General features: G+C 42.1%; 1 protein-coding gene and 1 long non-coding RNA gene across 2 annotated transcripts; one reads left to right on the plus strand and one right to left on the minus strand.

The window, feature by feature from the left end:
* Window positions 1-308: 308 nt before the first annotated feature.
* On the minus strand, window positions 309-4,850 carry LOC148157970 (uncharacterized). The gene is made up of 6 exons (XR_015764081.1): window positions 4,538-4,850; window positions 3,528-3,658; window positions 3,217-3,400; window positions 3,072-3,137; window positions 2,771-2,933; window positions 309-1,812 (listed from the first exon to the last, which is right to left on the minus strand). It is a non-coding gene; the product is annotated as an uncharacterized LOC148157970 (long non-coding RNA).
* Window positions 4,851-11,136: 6,286 nt separating this feature from the next.
* On the plus strand, window positions 11,137-20,275 carry LOC148157971 (platelet-derived growth factor subunit A-like). Its single transcript, XM_088008210.1, has 5 exons — window positions 11,137-11,578; window positions 16,663-16,759; window positions 17,915-17,971; window positions 18,381-18,574; window positions 19,487-20,275. Exons 1-5 carry the CDS (start codon window positions 11,510-11,512, stop codon window positions 19,793-19,795), a joined length of 726 nt encoding a protein of 241 aa, XP_087864336.1. The 5' UTR covers window positions 11,137-11,509; the 3' UTR covers window positions 19,796-20,275.
* The last annotated feature ends 1,618 nt before the right edge of the window (window positions 20,276-21,893 follow it).

Here is a 21,893-nt window from a genome sequence, read left to right on the forward strand (position 1 = left end):
ATGATACTTGATGTCACACAGTTTGTTTAGTTATTGTCCTTGGGGAGAGTGTAGCTTTTTCTTGCTGCAACTTTGGCAAAGAAAACCCTTTAACAGGTAAATTACAGCAGTTTATAGCAAACGATTCATTTGCAAATTGTTCCAACATTAAGAAGTGAAGTAAAGCAGATCCAAGCAGGTCATTATAAAAGTTCAGGTTAATGCAAATGAAATAAATTTACACTTTAAAAAATTTCAGTCCCAGTTTCCATTACAAGTGTGCACAAAACTTTATCGATGTTCCACTAATGTTAAATAAAACAACACAATTTCGCAATTGCGGTATTTTTATTAAATAAGAAACCTGATTAAAATCAGAGGTTAACTAGTTTGTTCACATGATAACATTAAAAAACATGCAATGACATCGTTCTCCTTCCACTTCCTGTTGTCTTCTTCATCTTTTCCTCCAGTAGTAACCTTGTGTTGTTCATCATATTATGTGAAAAAAGTGTTTCCTTTGCAGTTTTGTGAAATACACAAATTTGATATTCAAAAAAAAGCCTCATCCTAGCAAAAATATTAAATAAAGTTTTCTTTTTTTCTTTTTTTCTTTTTACATTGGACTGTTTCCATTAGACAAATTTATTTTTGTACTTTCACTTTGTGCAATTACATGGTGAAGCTAGTAACAGGAAAGGAGTAACCATTACATAATGTGATCAGAGACTTACCTTGTAATTTGTATTAAATGTCGATCATATTCCAAAAAATTATAGAACTACAGCAGTGACGTGCGGTGAGGTTCATTGCTGGCGAGGCACTGACTTTTGACTTAGACACCATGCATGTTATGGACGTACGGAAATTTCGCGCAGGCATACAATGCTGGAGGGCAAAAAGACTAATCATTTACATGTCATCCATAGCCGCGTTAACTCAGTGAAACTTAGAAATGTAGGTATTGATTTCGTGCTATGATCCACAGCAAAGTTATCTGTATTCGTTAAACTACGCAGATTCGTTGCCATGGCAACTGACAACAATGCCACTTCATGTTTTAGGATTTAACACCAAAAAACATTCAAGAATTTATTTTGCACACAGAACAGAACATTTAGTCTGTCGTTGTAGTACGTTTTAGGCTTAATGTTTAATTAATAAATAACTGCTGAAGTAGATTAGCTACCGCTTCTACTTTACTGAATTACTTAGACATACAAACTGCCCACAAAATGCACATTTCATAAAAAACAACATCTTATTGCTGTCTTACCTTTATGTATCAATGAAATCCAGGCACCTATAATTCTGCACAAAAATATCCGTTCATCCAAAGCCAAGTCTATCCCATGTCTTTTCTACTCCGTCTGAGAATCATCAAACTGTCTAGAAGCAAAACTTTCAGCTCTGGTGTTGGTCTTCCTTAGTTATCATCTCCTGCTTCAATTGAAAATCCACTTTAGAAAACTATTTAAGTGTAGAAATGTAGTCTTTCATGTTTACGTCGGAAGAGAGGAGTAAACAAATATATCGCTGTACTTTACTTATTTACTGGTTGGCTAGCTCCATGGCTAGCTCGCTGTCAGACTGAACAGGCCGCAGTGTGGCGTTCAGGTGCTGCTGGTCCTGCTCAGGACTGTAGTACCATTTCGGGCCTGAGCTGCTGTGGGATGTGAGGTCCTCTGTGGACCTTGACAGAGTGCGGTTGGGAAGACACACGTAATCTTTGTCACGAAGAGGACATGGCGCCGGGAAGAGAGGCACAGCTTCGTATGATTTTGTTTCGCTGACTTCTTTTTGCTGGACCTCCATTGACATTTGTCCTGAACCCTGTGAAAGAGACGCACACGCGTTAAACAGCTGCAAAGCAAAACAAGTGAACAGTAAGTACTTTTTAAAGTACATTTTTTGAAGTTCTTGTAGGCTAGCTTTAAAGCCTAATATGTTTTATTGCTAGCAGGAGTGTAAAAAGTTACTGTTTATCTAGCAATATCGCTATTTGCTAGCTAAGGGGTATAGCAGCTTAAGAAAGCCGAAGGCTAGCGCTAAAACGAAACGCCAGAGCAAAAATACCAACAAAAAAAAGTCTGTGGAAGTTTTAGGGCTGCTACGGAAGAACATCAGACACCAAAATGACAGAAGCTAAATCTCAGTTTATTATTCATATGTACAAGCTAGCTTGAACACTTTAGCAGAGCTGGATACCAATGGAAGTTAAAAAGTATTTTTCAGTATGTGTGAGACTTTTGACACACTCCCATCAAAAATGTATGAATCCCACAGATCACTGAGGTGGGATTTAGTGTGTCCTGCTGCATCGTGAAAGTATATATTTTTTCTCTAAACTTACAGAAAACTTGCTAAGCCCGGTGGTTGGGTGCCAGGGCAGTGTTTGATGCAGCGGCACATTGTGCTTTTGATTTATAAAAGTTGACAGAAAATATGTTATTGATGGACTGGAAGATTAATACCTGAACAGCAACCATAAAGTCTTAAAAAATACAAACATTTTAAAAAGACTTTTAAAAAAAACAGCCTGGCACAAGTAGAGCCTGGTGGCCCGCCAGGCTTATAATGCACTGAGTTACCATCTCACGTTATGTCTTTTCTATAATGGATTCAACTGACTAAAGAGGTCTTAATAAAAGCTGGTGAGTCAGTGTCTATAACAGACTTTTGCTGGATTTTCAGGACTACATTTTTATTATTTCCATTTGATTCCTTATACAAATGCTAAGTACTCCTTTATTATTCAGTTTCTGTTGTTCTTTTTGTGAAAGTAGCTGACCTGACAAAAGATGTACGGCCCGCTGAAGCTCATGGACGACGTGTCCGAGCCGTGAACGTTATCAAGAGGGGGGGGGAGATTATCACAGTTCCAGCAGCTCCTGCTCTGATCGGTGCGCGTCGTCTCAGTGCTCTTGTTCGGCCAAAGCAAAGCTTCTGAGGAGCTGCAACGGGGGAAAAGGCACATAATGTCATCAGCTGCCTCTTTCTTCTCGATCGCCATGCTTTTTTTGCATTACTTTATACACTAGGTGAAAATTTTTTAACACTTTAGTCACTTTAAGAAAACAATCCAGTCTCACCTTGATCTCAGACAGGATCTTGCTTTTGCCTGGAGAGGGAACCGAGTTTGGAGACGGACCAGGCGGCTGTCGAGGAGCAGAAACCAGATTAAACAGGTTGTCCTGTTCAAAACATCAACACTACACACACTAATACTGTAAGCACCTTTATTCGAGGTCCAGTTCGCAGGTTCAGACCATTCTGAGGGGATTCCTCCGTATTTGGAACCTGCTCCAGGGGCAACCAGTGACCTCACTTCCACCTCGTAGTCCTGGAGCGGCATGAGGGACGTTCCCAGGATGTTCACCCATGTGGACCCCTCGGGAATGTCCAGCTGCACGGAGGATCCCTGGCGGCAGAAATAGACAAAACACACAACCTATGAATATTCAGGCCCGTTTTCCAGAGCTGCTGTGGTGATTAGCAGCTACAGTGGAAAGCAGGGAGATAAAAACAGAGACGTAAAATCCTCTCACCTGATCTGAGGCCTGGTGATACCGGACCTGGTACAACAGCTTTGTAGCTGCCCCAGCTGGTGGAGACCACTCCACAACCCAGTCACCATTATTCTCACTCACTTTCACCTGCACTGGCGAATTGGGACGAACTGTTGAAAAAATATAAGATAAAATAACTGTAGCTTGAGTCAAAACGTAGGGTTTAACAGATCCCATTTTTGCCGCTCTTTTGAAAATATACACAGTGTTTTGCAAAAGTTAATTTGTAATTATTAAGCGGAAGCAAAAGTTTCGCCGTTTTTCACATTTGGAAATCAGCAACTTTTCCTCTCTTAACCCTAAATAGTACATGGCTGTTTTCCCAAGTCACTAAAGTAAACAAGTGACACCAAAGTCCAAATGCATGCGGCACTTTTAAAATTTTTACAAGAAAATGGTGTATTATCTTCCTTCTAATTACTCATTATGTTATGTTATTAATCAACATGTCATGTTTTGGACATCTATTACACAAAACAGTATTAAAATAAGTCAGGGATTGTGATTGTGATCTGACAACTCGTGAAAAAGGGGCGTAAATATATTTGTAGAACACATGACCGACTGCTAGGTTGTATGTTTTATGTTTGCTGCAACCTTTTTTTTCCTCCATTTATTTTTATGTGCATCATAGATAATATAATACAGGTATATTTTCAAAAGAAAAAAAAAACATGAATGTAATGTTTAAAAAGGTCCACTAGGGGTCGGTATTTAACATTATAGTGACCTACAAGCGACTAAATCCCAAGTTATCCAGCTGATCAGAGTCCTATGTACTGATTTAGAGGTAATGGCACAAATCAAACAGTAGGGGGAGCTGTACAGCCACGTCACAGACCTGGTTAACCGCTGTTTGTCTGCACTGCTTCCTGTGGTCTTATCATCCCCTTGTGTGTTTTTAATTTAGCCTGATATGCTCAGATAGGCACAGAGGGACTTCCGCCACCGCTGCCACTTCTCACCTCCTCTGTATTCTCTGTACTCACTGTGTTTGTGCGATTGAAAAGTCTTGGCGTTGTGTGCTGGCTGGAGCTTCAGCTGCAGACGTTCAGGGTCCACATCGGTGAGAGGGCAGCTGTACCTCACTCCATCCAGAACACAGTTCAAAGAGGGAACCTCACAGTTCGCTGTGAGGAACTGTTACAGTAACAGTTCCCTGTTACAGCTGTACAGTATAGTTGTGCATGCCTGTGTGTTTAAAGGGTTTTGTTTAGACCTGGCATTAACCTGGAGAAATCTGTAAATGTCCCAGTGGCTAAACCAAGTTCCATCTGACCCACTAATTTGAGTCCCTCGCCCTGACTGACGGATTGACACACACTAACACTCTCTCACCGTAGAGTGCTTTTAAGCAATATCTACAAGCAGTGTCGTTTGCATTAACTTTGATTACAGACTGAAATGTACCTTACTTGTGGGGTTTATGGTACAGATGAAAGACAAGTTGGTGGTAGATGATCCTCCATAGTGATCAGTTGTGTTTAAATGGCTGAGAAAAGTGATTTAAAAGTCCAAATTATTGTGATAAACTTTCATCAGTTGCAAAGGCAAATGCTAGTCTGGTGGATGTGACATCTTCATGTTAAATCTGTTTTAAAATGCCTTTATGAACTGGCCTCTCTTTGGGATTCCTTCAACCCTTCATAAATCTCTAAGCACTGCATCAATGTGCAGAGTGTCAGCAGCAGCGTTGAAGTTTAAAATGGATCACGACTTGTGTTAAAATTCTGTCTCCAGCTTCACACCGATTGGGCTTTGTGATTCGGTTACTTGGCTGTTCAGAGTGATAACTCCACCAGATCTGAGCTGGATGGGGTTTTTTAAAGCCAAATTTAGGATATTTGCATGGTCTAGTCAAAGTTTGGACTGGAAATGGCATGGTATGTCACCAAACAAGCTGTCCACTCATGACACGATGTGCCTGAATTAACCAATTGTGACAAGAAAAGAGGGACAATCCCTCCATAGTGATGTAAAAAACTGATGGTCGGTTATGACAAATACTTGAAGCCCGTTGTTACTCCTAAAGTCGTCACAACAAGCTCTTAGTTTTAATTAATTTTCACACTGAACCAAGTGATTTAACACTGACTTAAAAAATTCACATCATCATTCAGGTAATGCAGTAGGACAGAGTGAACAAGTGTTTATTGGTGTATTACCATCTTGTTTGTTTCTATTTCCACACCTGTTTATGTCAGGCTACACTTTTAGTGCTCTATGCAGTCGATGAGCGCCTCCAGGTGGTCATGTATCTGAATTATTGAGTTATTTGAAGCTTGCTCAGTGCAGACAAAGCATCTGGTAATTGTGATTATGTAATGAAGTGACTGCAGTCACATTTGTTTGACTCTACAGTAAATTCTGCAGCAGTCGCTTATAGTGTGGAAGTATTGATGGTGACTTGATGTTGTGGTGGCATAGCTGTAGACCTAATGATGTGATAATATGCCAAATATGCACAAAGGTGGATCTTGGACATTATTTAGTGTCATATGGCACAGAAATCCAAGCAGATCTCTAGATGTCTTAACCAACTTTAACTCTGGTTTTAAGTCCAGGCATCATGCAAAGGACAAACTCAGAGACTAAATCACTTGTAGAGCATCTCTGATTACCTGTCTAGGTTTAACCTCAGCATTTATTTGTTCCCTCATGAATCAGGGAGACATTGAGGCATTGGCCTTGTAAGAGGTTTTAAGACAGGAGATGGCTTTTAAACTAGGAAAGGACAAGTCTTAGTCGTAAAGGGGTAAAATGTGTTATTAATGTCTCATAATCACATCCAAAGAGCTGCCTTACTTGTAAAAAGATCACATAAAACTCCTGCCAGTGCCAAGTGTGAGCTGTGCTAATGGGAGCTACTGAAAGGTCAAAGTGAAAGTGTGTGGACTGGTGTATGTGAAGATTTTCCACCTGAGAGTTTTTAGAGAATGTGAGGACAGTAAGACCTGGATTTACTTTACACTAAATGCCTCAAACTGTTGAACTCTGATCAGCTTCCTGTAAACAATGAAAGTGTTTGTTGTTAGTGCAGCTTAAATGCTCTTTTTATAGGATAAATGTAAGAAGAGATCTTTAAAAAGAGACTGTGTCAATGCAGGCTTCAGAAATGAACTCTGAAGGACCATCTCACCTCAGACCATCACATTATGATATAGATACAGAAACATCACATTTTTATGTTGCTGGTATTTTTCTACCGGTTTGACATTATGAGTGACAGCAAAGTGGAAATGTCTTGAAGAAAATGCTTTCACGATGTGGTTGTTGTTATGATGTAGAAGGTCATTTTACACAAGGCTGACACAATGACATAATTATGAACTGACATAAAACTGCAGCTAAAATTTTATTACACATTTTGTAAGAATTTTTGCATCAGTGTTTAGAAGCGATATCGGCGATATGAACTGCAGCTCAAAGGGTCTTTATCCTTCTTTAAAAGCCAGGAAATTACAGCCGGACGCATAAATCGTTTCTCACCTTTAATGAAAGAAAGTAGCTATTTAAAAGGCAGATAGTGGGTATTTTTAATCTTTTCTCACATTTAACGAAAGAAAGTAGTTATCTAAAAGGCAGATAGTGGGTATTTTTAATCTTTTTTCATAATTAACAAAAGAAAGTAGCTATCTAAAAGGCAGATAGTGGGCATTTTTTATCTTTTCTCACATTTAACGAAAGAAAGTAGCTATTTAAAAGGCAGATAGTGGGTATTTTTAATCTTTTCACATTTAGCGAAAGAAAGTAGCTTCCTCAAGATAAAGGGGGAAGCTTGAGTTTAAATCAATTGAAACATGTGTAAACACAGCTTGAAGGAAAAATGGATATTTAAAAAAAAAAAGCGGGCCACACTGACAATGCAGCTGCCCCAAAACCGGCCAGTGTTCTCACTATCGTGTGCATTACCATAAGGTATGCTGGATTTACGGGTATGACAGATAGTCAGAACACCTGCTGCACAACAGCAACTTGACATGACGCTGCTTGACAGTCGGTGTGATTTTCTTTGGTTCGAAGGCATCACTTTGACTACGCCAAACAATCTTTTCCATCCACAAGGCTGAATAGCGCAAACTTTGTTTTCTCTGATCACAAAACCATTGGTGGGCAGCTGTGAATGTCAGTCAGGCTTGAAGTTGTTTACGAGCAGACGGCAACCAATTGAGGCAAAGTGCCGCAATTTCTGATGAGAGGAATGGTCATAAATTCAGCCAGAATTATGCTAGAAAACAGATGCAGTGTTTATAATTGTATGTGGACAAAGCAGAGAGACTGAGTCTTCCTATGAGTCTCTCCCAACGAAGGACCAGAAACACATGGATGCTGTGCAAAGGGGTAAATGCTTTTTAAAAGTTTCAAATTTTCTATTAATTTAATAGTAAATTAATAAGCTGGAATTTTTAGAGCTGATTTTAACATCCTACAATTTATTATCGAACTGCTGGTGTTTGTACGTTTCAATTTATAAAAAGACTTCAATTCCCATGGTTTATTACTATTTCAATCTGTAGAGACTCACACAGAGAGAGAAACAGCAGTTAGACAATTTTATTGGACCAAGAATTTGGCGCTCGGACACCGGCGGAAGACGTGCGTGCTGAGAATCGCAGCGAGCTTGAATGATCGGCTCGAATGAAGCTCAGGTAGGTCTTCCCCTGGGCCCAGTCACTGGTGGTGGAGCGGAACTTGGAGAGAGGAGTCTTGAAGGGACCTGGAGGCATCTGGGAGACTGGTTGTGGAAACGGGGAGGAGGTGGGTTGAAACACAGCTGAAGCGGGTGGATCCGTGGTTGCTTCGTCTTTTTGAAGGAGCTCTTGCCAGTTGATTGGATCGAGGTAGAGAGGTGGTGCGTCCTGATTGGCTGGGGTGAAGGCATGGTGATAGGTGATGCCGGAAGAGTCTTACAGGTTGAATTTTAGCCTAGGGCTTCATTTCATTCTGTAGAGACTCACACAGAGAGAGAAACAGCAGTTAGACAATATTATTGGACCGAGAATTTGGCGCTTGGACACCGGCAGAAGACGTGCGTGCTGAGAATCGCAGCGAGCTTGAATGATCGGCTCGAATGAAGCTCAGGTAGGTCTTCCCCCCAAAAGAGGGTGCCGGGCCGAGGCCATGCCCTGACCTGCAGGCTTTTGTTGAACCTTGTTAGGCGCACGGCAGCCGGCCTGCAAGCTCAGGTCGAACTTTGTTAGGCGAGGCAGAAAAACCGAGACCTGCAGGGTGATCGACCTCGTAGGCGCCACGGCAGCCGGCCTGCTAGCTTATAGCGAAGCTTTGTTAGGCAGGCGGTGATGGCCACGGACTGCAAGATGATCGAATCTTGTTAGGTGTGATGGCGGCCGGCCTGCAAGCTCATATCGAACTTTGTTAGGCGGGCGGTTATGGCCGTGGCCTGCAGGCTGTTGGAGCCTTGTTAGGCGCATGGCAGCCGGCCTGCAAGCTCATATCGAACTTTGTTAGGCGAGGCAGAAAAACTGAGACCTGCAGGGTGATCGAACCTTGTAGGCGCAACGGCAGCCGGCCTGCAAGCTTATAGCGAAGCTTTGTTAGGGTGGCGGTGATGGCCGTGGACTGCAAGATGATCGAACCTTGTTAGGTGTGACGGCGGCCGGCCTGCAAGCTCATATCGAACTTTGTTAGGCGGGCGGTGATGGCCGTGGCCTGCAGGCTGTTTGAGCCTTGTTAGGCACACGGCAGCCGGCCTGCAAGCTCATAGCGAAGCTTTGTTAGGCGGGCGGTGATGGCCGTGGCCCGCAGGCTGGTCAGGCCTTGTTGGGCGTGATGGCGGCCAGGCCTCCAAGCTGTCGAAGCTTTGTTAAGTGAGGCGATGACTACAGTGGCCTACAGGCTGTTCGAGCCTTGTTAACGAACGGCGGTGGCTCATGAGGGCTGTTTTGAGCCTGGGAGAACAGTGCTGGCGTGGCTTGCAAACTGATCCAGGCCTCGATGCGCGGCATAGATGTCTGTGGCCTGCAGGCTGTTCCAGCCTTGTTAGGCTCGGCCGACTCCCTAGTTGAAGAATAGATATTTAGTATGTCGAAATGCTCTACCACCAGAGATTTGTTATGAATGCTTACCCATTGTCTGAAAGCAGCGAGAACGGAAGAGAGGTCTGAAAGGGTACCAGAGGAGGATGCTGCCGACGATCAGCAACTGGGTTATGACTGAACCTTGAGGGCAATGGGAGGCTGCCTGAGGACTAAATATGAAGCCTGGAAATGCCCAGGGGGATCTCGCATGAATCTTGGATGTCTAAGAAATTTAACGACATGACTGTTCTGGAGACTTCATGCGTAAGGGACATAGGTATTGAGGTGGAGCTTGCTGACTTAAAAGTGAAAATTGAGAACAGCCTGAAAGAGGCATAGATCCGGGACCTGTGTTGTCCCTTGAGCATTCTAAACTAATAGATTACTAGAATGGATAGTAAACAAGCATAAGCTGAGGTAGATTATGCTAGGTGATCGATGTAAGCGGCAGTTTTTTTGTTTTTTGTTTTTATTTTCCCCATGATCCTCGAGGAAAGGTGATTTATTTATACAGCGCATTTCCAGCAGCAAAGCAGTACTTTAAGAATGAGATAGAACTGAATCTTAAAAACCTAAACATGTAGAATATATATATATATATATATATATATATATATATATATATATATATATATATATATATATATATATATATATATATGAATATACAGCAATAATTAAGTATAGATTCCCCCCAAAAGTCTGTACTTCATAATAAGCGCTAGAGAATGTCGCAGTTGAATTGCGGATTAAGGGAGTAGAAGGTGGCAATGAAAGAGCGAATAGTGAAGGACATGACCCCGTCGTGGGAAGGGAAGATTCCCAAGTTTCGCCAAATTCTAGTTAAGGCATACCATGCTGGGGTGAAGGACTTGAGAAATACTGTTGAATGGTTGTAGGAATGACCTGCAGGGATAGCAGAGGTAATGGAGACTACTAGATGACGAGGGGGAGGAAGGCTTGAAACACAGCTGAAGCGGGTGGATCCGAGGTTGCTTCGCCTTTTTGAAGCAGCTCTTGCCAGTTGATTGGATCGAGGTAGAGAGGTGGTGCGTCCTGATTGGCTGGGGTGAAGGCGTTGTGATAGGTGATGCCGGAAGAGTCTTACAGGTTGAATTTTCACCTAGGGCTTTATTTTATTTGGTCCCTGGTACTAACGCCAGGATTTCAAATTTATGCTCTACAAATTAGCAAGCTTGGTGTTACTTTTTCCCTAAACAATATCATTTTATAATATCTTTAAAATAGCAGGAATATGTCAAATATTTCCCCTTCAAAAAGGGAAATTACTCAATAAATAAATATTTTTTCCATCTCTAACTTCTCCTCATGAAATGTATAAATAACACGCTACCATTTATACTGAAGTAGCACGCGCTAAAGTCAGCAGGACAGCAAGCACGTGCCCTCTCTGAACAAAAACAAAGCAAAAACGACTTGGTTTCGCCACAGAAATATTTCCATAAATTAAGACTGAGGGCGACTGCTGCACATCAACCGTGATGTCGCTGATTTGCAGGCAGATTATGGCCTTTTCTTCAGGCAGGGGGCGGGAGAGAGAGAGAGAGAGAGAGGAAAAAGTCGAGCATTAGGGTCTGCTGGGAGCCAGCCCTTCCTCACAGCAGCACCACGTAATCAGGCTGGTCCAGGGCAGAAGCCACGCAGCGCTTTGCTCACTGATAAGACTCCTTGGAAGAAGTATAAGAGCGCAAACTACAACTCTGAGCATGAGGATTTACTTTCTAAAGAGGAGAAAGGAAGAGCTTGGAGCGCCTTCTCGCTCTCCTTCACTCTGCTGGCAACGGGACGAAGCTCACAGGCGCACACAGCTCTGCGAGCCGAGCCGCTGTCCCCTTCCTCATCCTCCTCATCCTCCCCTCCGCGCGCCGAGCTGAGGAGAGAGGCTCGAGGCTGGGCAGCAAGATGAGCTCGTGGGTCCAGCTGCTGCTGCTCGCGTTGCTGGCGGCGTGTGCGCAGTTTGGCGTGGCCGAGGTAAGTAAAACTGGAAGAAAAAAAAAATCACCAGTAAAAGTTTACTGACGCCCATCAGAAAACTTAGCTACACCTTAAACTTTTCTATAGAGCTGTATTATTGAGATATACGATAATATACGTTAGCCCAATATTAATATTTGTCACCGCTTTCCATGTATGGCCACAACAACCTAATGAAATAGGTTCAACTTTTTTTATTTATGTTTTGTTTTGTTTATATATATATATATATATATATATATATATATATATATATATATATATATATATAAAATATTTCGATTTAGTGCATCTGCTTCAACATACTCTTATAATAAAGGGTTTCCATGTGAGGTGGTTTGTTGTTACAGAGAACTCCCCTGATTTCCCTCATTAGATAGACGCTGGGATCCAAAACACGCTCAACCTTGTGCCAAGAAATGTGGGAGAAATTAGAGATGGACGCTAATTTGAAGCTGTTGTCTGTGGTTGGACATGATGCGTTCAGGGTCTTTAACAAACTCCTGGGTTACAATTTGGGAGTCCAGTTTGTTCTTGAATGATTGCAGGGGGTTGAATAAGTAGTGAACCACAGAGCATAAATAATTATACCCATACACACTTGAGAGAGAGAAAAAGAGAGAGCAATTAAACTAATGTGTATGTTTTTGGATGATCTGGGGAAGCTGGAGTACCCAGAACAAGACCACACAGGTGTTGGGAGAACGTACAAAAAAATGCCCCGAAGTCACAAAAGTAATTGTCATCCCATTGATTCATTTGTCAGCTGTGCAACAGGAAGAATATGTGACTGTAACCAGTTTATAGAGTAAATTTGCCACCAGAGCCAGGGGGAAAAACACAGGGAAACAAGAAACACAAAGACAAGGCAGCACACGGGCAGCTCAAAAGACAAGATTTTTGTTTTCCTCATCAAGCTGCATTAAAACTGATTGAATGTAAACCTTAAGGTAATTTCACACCTACTAAAGGAGGTTCAGGTTGTTGCATTGTTCAAAATGGAGCTATAATCAGGTTTCTGTATGTCTCCTCTCTAACCCAACAATCTGGTTCTGTTTGGTTGAAGCCACCCAGCTTATGTCCCATCAGCACAAAGAGTGTGTCTGATCCAGATGTAGCACCATCGAGCTGTGACGCTTTCTGTCAAGGCCAAAGGTCGCCCTATTTAACTTTTTGTTTCTGTTTTCATTCAACAGTTGCTTCATTACAGCACGAATCTGTAGATGAGGTTTTCTCCACAAAGCAATCAGAGAGAGAGATGGGTGAAATCTGACCATCAGCTCTGTTCAAACAGGAAACCCAAACCACACCAGGGGTTCTATGTAGGTCAAGTGAGGCTTGACCAGAAATAAAAGGAAAAACAGGCAAAAATTTCTCTGCTGATAAGGGCTTGGATTTTATCAGCCGTTCTGCTTCCGCTTGCAGATTTCATCTGAACCAGGCGAGTCCTCTCCACAACGATTAGCCTGTGCCACTGACCTCGAAATCTAAACTGGGCTGAAGTACAAATCAACCTAGTCGGCCATGGGAGGTGGCGCTACGCACTGTTATCCTGGCGTAAACAAAACGAGACGCATTCATGCGGTGAATGTAAATGCGTACAGTCCACCGTCGCTTTGAGAGCCTCACAAAAAGGTAGACGTTTGATCTGTGAGGGATGACTTCAGCTTCCTGTCATCAAGCAGTCTTCTCATTTTCTGTCGTTTCGCTGGCATCACACAGAAAAGGAAATTTCAAATCTGACATTGCTTTATGGGGGAAAGTTGCTAGAGCTTTGAGGTATACAGCCAGGAATTCCCCGGGTCTAATTTTAAAAGATCAAGGATTTGCAGCTGAGACACGAAGGCCTTCTGTACGCTCTGCAACCCAAAGAGAAAGTTTGTGTTCTGGGTAAAAGCTTTAAATGCTCAAAGTCGTTCTTGCGCCAGGCATCCGAGCTGAGAGGTAAACTGAACTGTGACAGCGGGATGAACTGAACTAGGGCTGAAACGATTCCTCGAATGATTCGAGTACCTCGATTACTAAAATTCCTCGAGGAAAATTTACCTGCCTCGAAGCTTCTTTAATTTATGTTTTATTAGTTAGCGCACCGTGTTCCGGTCGGGACTTCATTTGCGTTGCGCGGAGCTCTCACTTCCGCCTCTGAGTTGTTGACAAAAGCTAAGTCTCAGCGGCATAAAGTCCAATCTTCAAGATTGGCCCGTGGGGATTTTATGGATTGATGATAATGCCCGACTTTATCGTTTTTGGGGAACCAATAAGCATCCTTAAAATGACTGGGGGAATGCCTGGAGTACGGCAGCATTTCTCCTCCGGGGCTGCTGGTTGAAAGCGAACGGCGGGAAGAGCGCTGAGGTGAGCGGATAGACTGAGCAGGGCGGGCGGCTGAGTAGCTGATGCTTACCGTGTAAATGTAGCTTTACCGACGAACCGCACAATAAATTTCATATCCCGGTCTGAAGAAACGGGTGGCGGAGCGCATCGTACATGGCTGGTAGATGAGTTTCTGAGTGTGACCAGTGAAGGTGTAAATATCCCGTATTGCTTCCCCCGTGTTCGTCCCCCGGTCTAACGGTTCGTCAGTCCGCTGGTCTATTTCCTCCCCTCCACCCCATGTTCGTTCATTCGCCCTCTCCTCCCACTCCAGGCGGCATTTCCCGTATTTTCAAACCCAAAGCGTGACAGGTTAGGTGGCAAGGTGAGTTTAATTAATCTATTAAACTCACTGAAGATGAATACATAAACTAAAAGCTGGATTGTAGACATTTTTTATAAGCATATTTGTGAGCCTGCCTCTTTGTTATTAAATTCAATATAATTTCAGATTTTTCTATAACTTTTCTTCTGGTTAACTTAGAAAGTGAGCTATTATTGTTACAGGTTAGTTTTCTAAACTACAAAAAAGCAACTGTTAGGGATGCTCAAATATGACAAATTGGACTGATACTGATATCTGATAGTAACACCGGTATTATGCCAGATTTACCAATATTTCATTTTATAATTTTTTTTATCCGATTACTCGATTAATCGTAAGAATAATCGATAGATTACTCGATTACTAAAATATTCGTTTACAACAGCCCTAAACTGAACTGCCAATCGTTTGCACGCTGCTCTCTGGGCCTGCATGTGAAACCTCCCGCATGTGCTGCGGCTGCCGCCAGTAAATTCGATCCCCATAATTATCTACGATTAGATGTTCTCCTATAGATTCATAGACGATTTATTGGATCTTTAGACGTTGCCTGAATCCAACGAAGGCCTCTGCCGAACTCGAGCAAATGCAGAAAACTGACAGAGGCTTTAGAGGAGCTGAGTTGATCATTTCTGGGTCGGATCCAAACATGTTTACGTGCAAGAACGGCCCAGTAAAGTCCAAACCTAGGTCCAATTGAGAATATAGTTAGGAATACTCAGGTGAGGGCTAAGGTTAGCTTGTAGAGCAGGGGTCACCAACTCCAGTCCTTGAGGGCTACCATCCTGTAACTTTTAGATGCGTCTCTGCTCAAACACACCTGGATCAAATAAACTGCTCGTTTCCAGGCTATTGCAGAGAGGAATGAATACTGGTGAGGGAATTCAGACATTTTGGAGCAGAGGTGAATCTAAAAGTTGCAGGATGGTAGCCCTTGAGGACTGGAGTTGGTGACCCCTGTTGTAGAGAAAGACCCAGAAGAAATGTACAGTGGTAAGTGAAAGGTTGCGTTACAAACAGTTGACTACTGGGGTGCTGGGCAAATCCTAAACATCCTTTTCACACAATTTTTAGTAAATACCTGTAAATACCTGTATCCCTCCTCAGTTACATTCTCTTTTACAATGTTGCCTCATTAAATAAAATCCCCTTCAACCTGAGAGAAAGTTTACAGACTTCAGTGAGGACGGAGGGACTGAACTTGTAGAGTTTGGTGTGCAGACATCTCATAAAATCCACCTATAAACCAGACGTTTCATTGACATCTCCTGTCCTATTCATCCCCGTTTGCACACTCACCACAATTAGCGCGTGTTTACAATTTGTGGCGGCCCACTCCGCATCTGTTTGTTTACCAGAACCGAAGGTGTTTATTTAATATTTCCTGCTCGGACCCAAATTGCAGCGACTGCAGGCACCACGGCGAACAAAAGGCACACACCCTGTAATTACCGTCAGACACAATTAGCCGAGCCGGCTGGCGCGCTCCGTCGGCAGAGAGGGGGAAATAATCGTGATGAGTCCTCAGGGGCATCGGTGGAGCCGGTGGAAAGGGACGCGAGTGGAATACAGCGGGCATTTCCCCTGCTGCCTCCCCGGGAAGCCGACCAATAATCGAGGGAGGCGGAGGGCGGATGTCGATGGGAGAACGGTGAGGGCAGGGCGAGAGAGAGTGCATGTTCATGCATGGATGGCTGCTGGGGTTTATTATGTTCTGAATGAAAGTAGTCTGCTACACTTTCAGCACTGAACTCATTAAAGCTTTAATCGCAGTTTGCAGCTTGTTTAAAATTAGCTTTCAAGCCCCATTTAAACCAAAGTTAAGATTCTCGTCTGATTCTCGTCCATTTCAGCCTCTCTCCTACTCATCTATTATCCCCCCTCTTCTCATTTTTATCCAGATGCACCTCCCTTCTCTCATCCTCTCTCTGTATCACTCCTTCCCCCACTTCCTGACTCCTCGCCTGCTCCTTTGACCCCTTAATGTTAGCAGATGAGAGGACACAACGCCAATAGTCATTCACCCTGCTCTTAGTGGCCATTGTGTGTCTGCTTTGGTTAATTCCCCCCTCCCTTGCAGGCTGTCTCTTGCCCATTAATGACCAAGGAGGGAAGGAAGGGGGTTAAACCCACAGTCAAATCTCTAGAATCACAAAGTGAAGCCGTTCTGTGGTTTCTGGTGTGATACTCTGGAAATGTTTGGTTAGAGGCTTTTAAAGACAATCGTATTCGCGGAAGTGCTGCAGTTTTTTTCCCCATCGCCTACTGAATTTTTATTTTTTTAAGATCATGTGAGCTTCTGAATACATTCTGTCTGTTTATCTGGTTTTGCACTAGTTGTTTGTTACTTGGGCTGATTTTTTTTTGTCTGTTTGTGTCTTAGGAGGACCCTCTGCCTGCAGCGCTGGTGGAGCTGGTTAGAAACAGCCCCATCAACTCCATAGAGGACCTCCAGCTGCTGCTGCGCACTGACTCCGTAGGTAAAGACCCAAAGCTTTTGTTTTTCTTTCTTTTCCATCTTACAGACACGTGGAATCAGTTTAAATAAATCTTAAGGTTAAAGAGGAAGCAAAGCTCTTTAGTAATCTGGCATCGAAATCTCAACTGAGCAGCAACATCTCTTGAGATCCCTCGTTTTCATGTGATTTATTGATAGATTTTTATACAAAAACAAAATGTTTTATAAAGTTTTTGCACGTCCCTAACACATTACCTGTCAATACACACAAACGAACAGTTGGGTGCTGCTCATTTCTCCTCTCCTGTCATATTTCGGCCAACTTTACTGGCTTTGATTTTTCAAAACATCACCCACATCAAAGCATAAGAGTCAGGGGACATTTCAAAATAAGAGCATAGTCACAAAGCTGAACATCCTGGAATAATTATATAATTTTATTTATTAGTTTTTTTGATGGTTATGTAATTTTTGTGAACATTTGGAGCCTAATTGAGTCCAAATTGGACAATTTATTTAACTAATCACACAGCATTAGTGTAGATTCACTTAAAATATTTTAGATTTTTAACTCGGCTTGATTAAATGTAGTCGAGGTTCCATAAATAACAGATTAATGGAGTGTTGATCAGTGTCAGGAGGATCAACCTGATTGTTGTGCTCTTACGGTGAGCTGACGTCTGCTGGTTAATTAGTTGCTCCAGCTACTCAGTTGTTTCTCATCTGTTGCATCTTAACTTTTAAAAAAGTTTGATCTTAGCAAGATTCACAGGTTTTCCATTTCTGGAAATGTGTCCAAACTTTCCATTTTTACAGTCTTTTTCTTAGCCAGCTTGCAGGCAGTGCACAGCAATGGGTGGGGGAGGGGCAGCACCACATGATTCTCTGCTCTACACAGCTGGAAAAAAAAGAGTTACTTCTGCCCTTTCTGTACTAGGAGGAGTTTTAACTACAAAAACGTTTATATTAAGTTTCATGTCTTGGCCAGGTCTTCCTCATAAAACAGATCTTTGATCTCAGTGGGACTAAAATGGTAAAGATTAAAGAAAATGAAACAAGAACATTAAAACAAGACATTTTGAAACCGTAGCGTACCATGACCGCTCCTGGTTTCTGTGCACAGTCAGCGTTTTGTCTTCTTCTACTGGGATAAATGATGTTTGTGTTGCTGTCTCAGATGAGGAGGAAGCTAACTCTGCAGCCAACGGAGGTCACAGACTTCCACGCAGCCCCGGTGAGCCAAACCTCTCTTTATTTGGTTGTTGTGATCATTTTATTTATTTTTTACATATTTTTGCGTTGTTTGTCCTATGAGGAAACTCGTTATGTTGGCTAAGGAACGCTCTGCCAGTCCATCTGGGAGATGATTAGTAGTTTTTGTGACAGAGGGAAAATCTTTTCCCATTAACCTTTTTGTCGTTGTTCTCATGGAGCAGAACTCAAATTTTCCAGATGCTGATCTACAACTGGCCTTTGCTAATCTTTGAATAAAACCTACTCAGTGTTTCTGCTTTTCAATACACGTCCTTGTGTGTCAACAACAGAAAAACTCAAACTCTCGAGCAGAGAAGTACGCATTGTCTGGCTCATCAAACCTCAGAACGTGCCGCTGATGCCGTAGCGTGTCGTGTTTGCTCCCTCAGTCCCTGAGCGCGCCAAGCCTGCTCGATGTAAAGTTCGCACAGAAGTGTTTGAGCTCACCAGAGACATGGTGGATCCCACCAGCGCCGACTTTCTGCTGTTCCCGTCGTGTGTGGAAGTCCAGCGCTGCTCTGGCTGCTGCACCAGCAGGGACATTCAGTGTGTTTCCAATTCCACAAGCACCAGAAACCTGACGGTAAATGAGCATGCTTGGTCATAACGATTAGTAAGTAGAAAGAGTTAAACCCAAAATTGGTTCCTGTCCCAAACAGACTTAGATGTTCAATTATTTCCCTTTGATTTAAGACGTTTGTTTCTGATATAAACGACAGGTATCTCCTAAAAGATAATAAAACAATGAGAAAGAAGCATTCTGTTTTACATGCAGCCTTTTTAATAATCAGTAGAAAAAACTGTTAGCTTTAGAGCAATTACAGCTGTTTCATGATTGCTTTTTGTATATTTCAGCAGGTCTTTGACGCTTTATCTTTGGTGATGTTGGAAGGCCTTCTTACCGTCATCTTTAACTCCCTCTGGACTATTAGAAATTTTGAGCTTATCTGAAAGTAATTGAGAATAAGAACTGCAATTAATAGCTAAACATTTTTGGTAACTTTCTACATAAATTTAAAAATATATCAACAGGTGTTTAATTATAAAAAAACACGAAGATTTTCTTAAAGATCTCCTGACAAAAATTGAAATTAGTTTAGCTTGGTAACAACTTCCACATCAAAGAGTGTTGTTTTCCCATTAGTGCTTATACATGTTGCATTCACTGACTGGAAAAAAGTAAGATTTTTAGTTTACAGCCAACCAAACACCGACGAGGCCAGTCACTCATAAAATGTAAAAGATTTGCTCTGCATCTTTTTTCTCTGTGCTTTTCAAGTAGTTCACTCTGAGAAGCGACAGAAAATTGCAGCTCTGGTTATTTAACCTCCATTTGTTGCCTAGCAACAGCTCCTTTTTTGAGTACAAAAAAGCAAACATTCAAAAGCATATATTCGTCATAGCGTCCCCACAAAACGTTTTTTTCTTTTTTTTTTTTTCTTGAACTCGGAGTACCTCCCAGTGACTCCCGTCTTCTTCTTCTCAACCTCTCCAGGTCGCGAAGATCGTGTACAAAAACAAAAGACCCACTTTTGCTAAGGCCGTGGTTTCAGTCGTGGATCACCTGGATTGCACATGTCAGGTTATACCGCGCCCCGCTGTGCTCAAGAAAAGAGCCTCTCACAGGCTGCACAGCCACCTGCATCGAAATCAGATCCTCGGCCCGGCACCGGCGCAGGGACAGGTACGAATTTTACTCTGCACGTTCTCCGTCATGCGGATAATAGGTTTAGGCTTAATAACCAGGGTCCATAAAGCATTAATCAGTTTTACTGTAAACTCTGAACATGTGGTGTTAGCATGAGCTCCTTTTCGCTGCTTCAGAATCTGGCGGGTGGTCTTAGATTGGGTTTGCTTCCAGCAGATGCGATCAAACCCAATCAAACGATTATCCTGCAAGTCGACGTGTGACGTAAACACCGCAGACTCTTTTACAAATCAGTGAGGCCTGAGTTTCCTTCCTACCTCCTCTGTGTGACTCATGTGAAGAAGAGGCAGCCTGGAGTTTGACTTTTATGCCTAGGAAGGTTGTCACAAAGTTGAGTGGGTGAGTAGGCGTGGAGTGGGGGGTCGACGTGAGCCGTGGTCCGTTATAACCAGCAGTGCTACTGTCACTGTTCTGCTTTGGCAGCTTCATTGTGCAGGAACACATGAACAGAGGTAGCTAAAAGGCAGACTGGTCTTACTGTGGCACTGTAATGTTAAAAAATGCCTTTTGTTGGATTTCTTGACAGGTTTTGTTTCTCCTATCTGTAGAGAAAGCTGCTACTGTTGGAGACCACAGTGATCAGGTGCTGGGTGGGATTAATCTGCAAGAAGTGGCAGAAAAGTGGAAATGATCGGAGTCAAAATATTTTTGATTCTGGTTCTTGGTTCTTTCTGTAATTTATTAAGATAGATTTAGAACCACTTCTCTAAAATTATCAAGCATTTCTCAATTTTTAGACGCTTTAAAATGAAACAAAGTTAAAAGTAATTTGAGCTTATCTCTCTTACAAGACAGATTGTAGCCGTACCAACATTTTTCTCTGTTGTTTTTGCCACATTGAAATTGTACCATAACACACAAACATACAATTTGTTTCAGGATGGACCTGCTCAGGAGAAAGCTTCCCTCATTTGACAGTTCGAAGTCCCAAAGACGGATAAAGATGCGACTCTGTGGGACCGAAGAGGCATCGCTGTACAACTGTGGAAAATAGTGCAATTTCTGTGGATCTGTGTTTAGATATCATGAAAGAGAGAAGCTGCACTTCAATGTCGACAGCCAAGGCTGTATGGGAGGTTTCTTTTTGGAAGAAGTTGTAATACCACTGGCAAGGTGAAACGTAAAGAATAATTGGTTAAAACGTTAACAAAAGTGGATTTAACCGTTTTGCTAAAAATGATGAGTTGCTTAATCTTTAAGACAATCAAAATGAGACCGCAAAACGGGCAGAAATTTTCAGAGTGACATCATCAGCTCGCAAAATCAATCATGATCTTTTTGTCTTTAATCGTACTTAATTATATTTCACTCATTGCAAACACTGGAATAACACGCGCACACACACACACACACACACACGTGATCAGCAAATAAAATCAGCATCTAAATCGCATTGCAATCGTATTTATAACCCGACTAGTTTCCACTTTTTCATAATCACAAACTTCAGTGTAATTTCTTTGAATTTCTATAACAGAAACACAAAGTAGTGCATAATTCAGAAGCAGATTGAAAGTGAAATATGATTTGAATTTTTTTTTACAAATCAAAAAACATTTTTGGAAGAAAAATCTAAACCTCTGTCCGTTTCCTTCCACTTAATCACTCTGCACTGCTTTGAGTTCGTCTGTCGCATGAAATCAGAATAAAGTTGATCAAAGTTTGTGGTGTTAATGCGACAAAGTGTGGAAAAAGTTTGGTGTGTGGATAATTTTGTAAGTAACCAACACAAACTCTGTTGCAGAATCAATGCTATGGATAAACATGTGAGCGGACTGTGCGCTACGTTTCTTATTTATTTGTCTTTACCGTTACTGTGGATTAATGTTCTACAGAAATACTGCCAAGAAGACATGCTGAGACTGAGATTTTCTAAAAGATTTGTGTAGATTTGTGGCTTCAAACAGAAAGAAATTGTTAATGGTGGCCAAACTCACCATGATCTCCCAGTCAGATGTTAAATTTCTTAGTGCAGAAAATGTGTGAATGGTTGTTTTCTGTGTCTAAATTAGTGGTGCTGTGTGCACACGTCGACACCTCCGTTATTTATCTCAGACGTATTTCTCAAAAAAGCTTTAGAAATATGTTTTCTCAACCTTCCTCTCTGAATTGAACCTTGTAAAATTAATAAATCTGCTCTCTTTAAGCTCTTCTGTAAGATGTTGCAACACATTGGTTTAAATTTCTTTTAGAC

Source organism: Poecilia mexicana, unplaced genomic scaffold (genome assembly GCF_051168715.1).
Source record: "Poecilia mexicana isolate PSO_F unplaced genomic scaffold, ASM5116871v1 scaffold_8, whole genome shotgun sequence".
NCBI lineage: Eukaryota > Metazoa > Chordata > Actinopteri > Cyprinodontiformes > Poeciliidae > Poecilia > Poecilia mexicana.

Bases quoted from the DNA above. Each gene is read 5' to 3' on its own strand.
- LOC148157971 (XM_088008210.1), top strand. From the start codon at position 11,510: ATGAGCTCGTGGGTCCAGCTGCTGCTGCTCGCGTTGCTGGCGGCGTGT. The intron at 16,760-17,914 runs GTAAAGACCCAA...TTGCTGTCTCAG, and splicing joins GCTGCGCACTGACTCCGTAG to ATGAGGAGGAAGCTAACTCT. The intron at 17,972-18,380 runs GTGAGCCAAACC...TTGCTCCCTCAG, and splicing joins CAGACTTCCACGCAGCCCCG to TCCCTGAGCGCGCCAAGCCT.